The following is a 7,095-nucleotide window of genomic DNA, read 5'->3' on the forward strand; positions in this document are numbered from 1 at the left end:
TTGCCTGGAGGATCTCATGACCGAGAACTTTAATGTCATTGCTACTGATTAAGTTAATCACAGACTGTGAAAATCCTCTTGTGGTTGTTTTATACACAAATGAACCCAGATTTATTTATTTATCTTTTATTTTGCAGAACTTCAACTTCATAATTCATTTCTCTCTTCCCCCCCCCCCCCAAGCCAAAGGATTCAGCAGTATTTTTCGTAGTTAAATGGATCCTTGAGGATAATTGCATACTTTATTTACTTAAAGTTAGGGTCAAGGGCATGATTGCTGGATAACGCCACAGACATTATGTTGTTTGTACTGATTGAACTTTGAGTACTGTAATTTAGCTTTCTTTTATGCAATGTTAATGTACGTTGTAGGTCAAACTTAAGCTTGTAGACATTAACCACAGGGGAAACTCTACTGTAACTACTGTTGTTCAAACACACAGTGGATCCTGGAAGCACGTTAATGCACACACAACTTGCACAATGTCATCACACAAGGGCAGGTAGTTAATTGGAAGGATGTTCTTTAAAATGTGGAATTGCTTTAGTCGTCCAATTGCCTGTTCAACATAAATTTTCACGTTAGCAATTCGTGATGTTTCTGTGACATCCCCTACAACCATTTGCATCCCTGCTTTTGTGCTTGGTGGAATACACAATGAGGCATTTCGCAGCAGCAACTCCTCCTTAATTTTAAATCCTCTGTCAGCCATGATTTGGTCATAAGGCTCCACACAATTTAAAAATCACAGTCTCGTACAATGTATTTGTCAGTAGCCCTGCCACCATAACACTGTGATACATAACAAGGAGCCCCATTCGGTGTAATGGCTACCAAAAATTTAACTGTACAGTGGTGCTTGTAATCTGACCATAGTGCTGCCTGAATATCTAAAGCACTTGGGGTCTCAGTAAACACCTCAGAACAATCAATAATGCAACGTACATTTGGATAAAGTCTTTTAAAAGGGTCAGGCAAGTGTAGCTTTACCTGACCTTTACTTGGCCAAATAATCATCCAACTGAGTTCTTTTGCTAAGAATCTCAACAATGTTGACAGAATTGCTGATACAAGTGACTGAGAAACTTTGAACCTGAATGCTAGGTCATCTTCGAGTAATCCAAGCCTTAACTTCGTAAGAGTCATGAGAAACTCTTGCTCAAGACTTAGTTTTCTGGATGGCCCTCTCTTGACTGAGGGTGGTTCCATGCCAGCTTCTTCATACCTTTCAAATACTTCAGTAAGACGCTGTGTAGTCCTTTCATTGGGTTTTTCTTTTAGAACTTGTGATTGGCCTTTCCAATAGTTCATGTTTTGAGCTTTTGGCTTTAAATAATCAAACAGATAACTGAATGTCTCTGCATCAGGTAACCCTGTATACACTGTATACATTGCCGCTTTGGATACTTGTTTTAAAAGGAGATCTGGCCTCACAATTTCTGGATCCCAGTCTGAATCCTCTGTTTGCGATGACTCAGGTTCAGTATCTAGAACTACATCCATGTTAAAATCATCATTTGCTACAGTATCCAAAGCTACTTCTACAGTAAACTCATGTTCATAACTGTGATTATTTGCATTGGGTGTTTCAGCTCTCTCTAGAGTTTTTCTTTTCTTTGGAGATTTGCCAAACGTAGTTTGCAACAGAGACAAGAAGAGTGTAGGGTGAGGATTCTCATTTGTGGGTTCACCATCTACAAAATGATTTGCACAAACATATGATCCCTTCCCTCCAGATACTTTTCCGCTTAATCTTGGAGCAATGTTATTTATCCAGATTTGATGTTTGTCCTTTGCTTGTGTAAACTTAAAGAAGCGCATAACTTTCACATGTGACCGGACTACGTATTTCTCAGGATATCTATCATCATTATTGCAGCCACCAACGCAGCAGCGGGCTTTCTTGGGCTTGAGTGACATAGAAAAACCTAAAAGGAAACAAATCAGGTGTGTCTGGCTAACTAAAAATAGTGTGGGCCATTCCATTTAAAATCCACACCCCCCTGTTGATGAGATTGTGTGAATTTCATCCCTTCAGATGTAAGAGATCAAAGTGGATACCTTATTTCTGCCCTCAGAAGAATGGGGATTTTTTCCAATACCCTTCAGAAATATTTGAAAGATGAAAGAGTTCCGACACATGGACCCCCTCAGAAATGCTCTTCAGACCCCCCTCAGAAACGATCAACTTTCGAAGTTTCAGCGAATCACAACATAAAAGAGATAGTTTACATTACTTTATTATTATTTAGCATAAGGTCTGAGCTTTCAAATAATTAAAGGCTACGCAATAAGCGGCGGAAGTGATTTCCTGTTCGCCACGTGCTCGTAGTTTGTGTCACACAACTTCACAAGGCCCAAAACATTTGCTGGGAATCGGGTGAAATATTATCGCTAGTTGGCTGATTTTTTATACAGAACTAGAAAATTTAATTACCTTTAATGTCTGTGAAGCTTGGGTTTTAAGGTTTTGTCGAAGAGCTATAAATAACAGAATTGTACCTGGCGTTTACTTCGTTCATGGATATTTTACAAAGAAATGTATGGGAATTGGTAACCGCGCCTCCAGAGTCTTTGCCTACCCGTCAAAATGGCGTCGAAAACCGTGATAAGGCCTATTATGTATTAACATAAAAAAGCAAACAGAATAAGACACACAAAACATACAAAAAGCAGCAAAAATAAGTAGATGAATGAATAAATAATGTGTATATGTGAAAACACAGCTAGGGAGAAATGATTTCGATCTAAGATTTAACAAGAGACATAGTGGCAGCACTTTGTATACTTTGATTAAAGGGGAACTGAAGGCAAAAAATAAGCATTTTTTAATTTACTCTTTAAACCATGGAAAATTTTGTTTTCAATTTCCTTTTGGCATATCCTTCGTTTTTCTGCCTAAAGAAATGTTTTTATTCCGATTTTGGGCCATGAGCACTGTGGCTTAGAATAGAGAAGTCATCAGTCATTTTGCAGCTTATGACGTATGATATGGGGAAGACACGCAAGAGTGCCCCATATAGAAGCAGTGTTTAGAATATTGAATCAGTGAAGAAGCAGTAAAGCAACAAAGAAAATGTCCACAGAAGCACTCGCGTTTACCTTGTTTCTCTTGATTACGAAATCTCTGTTGCCCATATCATATGTCATAGCAGGCTGCTGATTTACTTTTCGAGCCCGCACTGAAAAGGCCGTAACAGCGGGAAAAGCCCAACTTCGAACGTAATTTTCTTGCAAAGAACAGGAAATGAAGAAGAATAACTCTACAAATTTAAATTTACTTATGTTAAGCTTTCCCCAAAAAAACGGTAGGAAAAATTGCAGATTTTGGCCTTCACTTCTGCTTTAAGGAACTGAAAATTCTTGGCACCCCGAAATCTGAAAGCGAAACGTTTTATATTCGTTCGGACAGGAATTAAGTAGGAAGTATTGAAAATCCTAGTATTATATGACTGGACTTGATTAGTCCTTGATAACATTTTGTCGTATACGTCAGGAAGAAAGCCTGTTCTATAAAAGTTCACAAACGTTTTGATTTGAAACAAGTAAATATCGGAAAGCTTCAGCTTTTTAAACTCTGTAAATATAGTAGCTAGGACCAGTTGATATCTGAATAAATGACTTAGTATGTTGGTTCTTTGTGGTCCTGCTTGGTCGTTGTAGATCATTTGGCAGTGGAATGGTTATCTGATTGTGAACTGCTTCATGAAACACATCCAGCCAGTGTGCGGTTCTTCGGGTTTCTACCCTATCCCACCCTGGATGTTTGATAAGACCAGTCACCATTACGATTGAGTTTTAAAAGTAGTCGTTTGTGTGGTACAAATCTAGAATCATGCCCTTTTTGCATTATTTCTTTGAATGATGGAACAATGTTGCCAATTTCATTGATTAACTGGGATTTACAAGAGTGCACTGCTCGATCACCACGTTGATAGTGAACAAGAATAATGTTACGATCAAGATGAACCATAATTCGGCTGTACACCACTTGTTCCATGATCTTACAAGAAATACTCTTGGGGAAATAGGTCGATAATTCGCTGGATCGGAACGAGGTCCTTTCTTGAAAATTGAAGCAATGTTTGCTGATAGCCAGTCACCTGGGAAAGCAGCACTTTCATGCGATTGATTACATATGAATGCAAGAACTGGGGCCAGTTCGCTTGCAGCTTCCTTTAAAACTATTGTGGATATCAGGTCAGGAACAATGTCTTATGTGTATTCAGGTTACTAGATAGCAATTTCTGGACACCAGCTTTAGATATAACACCCTCCTCCATGACGGGTATGTTACAAGTTGAATTTAAATTCAGGTAATTTTAATTTCAACCTTGGTTGATTTTTTCAACCTAGGTTATTATGAACTGTCTAAAAAAGGGTTTCCTCTTTTTTGGGGATCATATAAAAAATGGGGCCTGGGATAAAAGACACATTGATTAATTTCCCCCTCCATCTTTCTCTTGCCTTCCGTTCTTCTTCCACTTCCTTTCCTTTCCTTCCTCTCTTCCTTACTGTTCCGCACTGCAGTACTACCAGTACTACTGTGCTTCCAAAACATTCCAAGGATTGCACTTTATGAAGAAGTTAAAGTGCTACTGAAGCGAATTTCCAAAGTGGCTTTTCTGTACGTAAAATGTTTTTTCAATCTTAGAAGGACTCTAATTAACAACCAAAATGTTCATAACCCTCAAGAGGCTGCCCTGATCGGGGCTTGAACTATGGTACTAAAGTGGGACAAATTCGGAAAACATGAGCCAGCAAAATTCTCAGCAGTTAACCACGCTATGACGTCACACGGTTGACATCAACGAAAAGAACACTCGAGCGTCTCTGCTGTGACTGTGGAATTCGCTGTAAACCTCACTTGTTCTAGTCTTTTTCAGAATATTCTGATTCAAATGCAAGCTCCAGGAGTGCGTCTGAGGTGATGGAGAGTGACAACGAAGAAGATTTCGGCGTGCATGGCGGACTAGTGGAGCCATACCATTTCGAGCCCGAGGTCCCTGAAGACTATTAAGAACCAGACAAAGAAGGCGACGAAGACGGCTTGACTCCGGCCATATTAGATCCGGCCAGATCGCTATAGATATGTGGTAAGTAGGGTTTTTAACAGCAAACTTCAGGACAAGCGAATTTAGTCTCCAGCGGACTTAAACTACACACTTCTTTTGCACTGTTTACGGTTTGTTATTTACCAGTATTAAACTACAGTAACTTGTCTTCATTCGTCCGAATTCAGGTGTAAATGCGGATACTTCAACACAGAGCAACTGTCCAATGCGTTGGAGTTTCGATGTTGCAATGAAGTCACGGTAGCCATTGGCAAACTTACTTTTGAGGGAATCGAAGGGAATTGTATCCTCAAGCACACAGACTTTCAATGCTTTAACAAACGCCTCTGTGCTGGAACAGGTTTGCCCTCTTATGAAGGAAATAAAGGGTCGCACCTATAAATTTCCAAGCCGAGGAACTCGAAGTGCGAAGAATGAGTAAGTGTTGTTGCCTTTGTTTGTTAAAACTTAACATGTAGTTCATTCCCATCAAAATATCAATGTTGAAGCTGACTGGTTCGACATAAAAAACGTAATTGTAAAACCAGATTGCAGTCCTTATTTAAGCAATATTTTCAGGTGTGGGAATTCTTTGTACGAAGGAAGCAAAATACAACTGGCATATTAGTAATGGGTACTATTGTTTTTCTTCAGTTTGGTTGCAAAATAAATAAATAAAACAGTGTTGCATATGTGAATGGTGTGCTGACATCTAGCCAATGGATTTTGTTCAATTGCACAGTTAACATGATGTCAGATTTTTTGGTCTGTGATAAATGTATGTAAACAAGCATGAAGAATAAGCCATAGAAGCTATAATAAATCTCTCTTCCTTCTTAGGAGCTTTCTAGTGCAATGGATATTTGGACCACTGGGATGGAATAACAGCAGACCGCTACCAGCCTGTGTGTATCACAAAATCAGGCAAAAGTTCCCGACTGCCTCCACCAGAGGTTACAGCTCTGCAGATCAAAGGCAAGATGATGCAAGATAGCTCATGTGAGCAAGCAAACAACGGCTCTTTTAGGAGCCACCACATTTATAAAAGACATGGCTTCAATATTCTTGATCTCAATTTGCAATTTTGATAGTATTTTGTATAACTCAAGCCTTGGGTTTTCTGGCTACATTCCACAAACATAAGCCATGGGTGCTCTTTTATTTTCTTGTGTATTATGTCACATGGACAATGAAATTCAGCAAAATTAATGTGATAAGACACTGAGCTTTCACCAAAATAGACAGCTTTGACACCTTTTGTAGGTTTTTGTACTGGTTGTGTTATATTTTACACGGGGCTAAAAACCAAATCTATACCTATACACTTGTAACACTGTAAAATGCCAATTTATTGTAAGCCGATCTGCTTAAAAAATCTCCATCCCCCCCCCCCCCCGCCTAATTCAACTCAGCTGTCATTCCCACAAGCATAATTTGTTTTGCCTTAGATATATCCATCTTTTTTTATACTTTCTTGATCATTACTGGCAAAGAAATGGAAGCATTAAGCTATAGTGACAAAGGTGTATTTGTCTTCTGTATAATAAACTACTGACCTATTTAGCTATATTTATACTGGTATTGTTATTATGTGATAAACAATTTTCCAATATTTATTGTCAACAGTTCCTTTTTATATCCCATATGATGTACGCCCATAACGTGGCGTAATTGCTTTAGGTGTTACTTGCACCAGCACAGCTATCTTTGGAGTGGTTTTTATAGGCTTATTGCACTTTCTACACACAGGAGCCTTTCTCTTCTTCTTGGCAGGCTGTTGGTCAGCATTGTTGCATGATGCCTGAAGTAAATCTTGAACTTCAACTGCCAACAGAAACAGTAATTATTAATTAAATAATAATAATAAAGTGTGGTAACTCAAATTTATACTGGACGTGTTGCATGTGTGTGTGTGTGTGTGTGTGTGTATGGAGGGAGATGGGTTATACATTTTCAAAGTAATGTTTAAAAAACGAGCAGCAGTGTTTTATTAGGATTTAAAAACACGACGCATAGCCGAGTGTTTTTAGACCCAATAAA

The 7,095-nt window shown here is 38.7% G+C and overlaps 1 protein-coding gene and 1 pseudogene across 1 annotated transcript; one reads left to right on the forward strand and one right to left on the reverse strand.

The window, feature by feature from the left end:
* Positions 1–687: 687 nt before the first annotated feature.
* On the reverse strand, positions 688–3,619 carry LOC138036353 (uncharacterized). The gene has a single exon (XM_068882670.1). The coding sequence runs from the start codon at positions 1,985–1,987 to the stop codon at positions 740–742; it is 1,248 nt and encodes a 415-aa protein (XP_068738771.1). The 5' UTR covers positions 1,988–3,619; the 3' UTR covers positions 688–739.
* Positions 3,620–4,282: 663 nt separating this feature from the next.
* LOC138036364 (uncharacterized) lies at positions 4,283–6,879 on the forward strand (annotated as a pseudogene).
* The last annotated feature ends 216 nt before the right edge of the window (positions 6,880–7,095 follow it).

The sequence above is a fragment of the Montipora capricornis genome, unplaced genomic scaffold (genome assembly GCF_036669925.1).
Source record: "Montipora capricornis isolate CH-2021 unplaced genomic scaffold, ASM3666992v2 scaffold_479, whole genome shotgun sequence".
In the NCBI taxonomy this organism is placed as follows: domain Eukaryota; kingdom Metazoa; phylum Cnidaria; class Anthozoa; order Scleractinia; family Acroporidae; genus Montipora; species Montipora capricornis.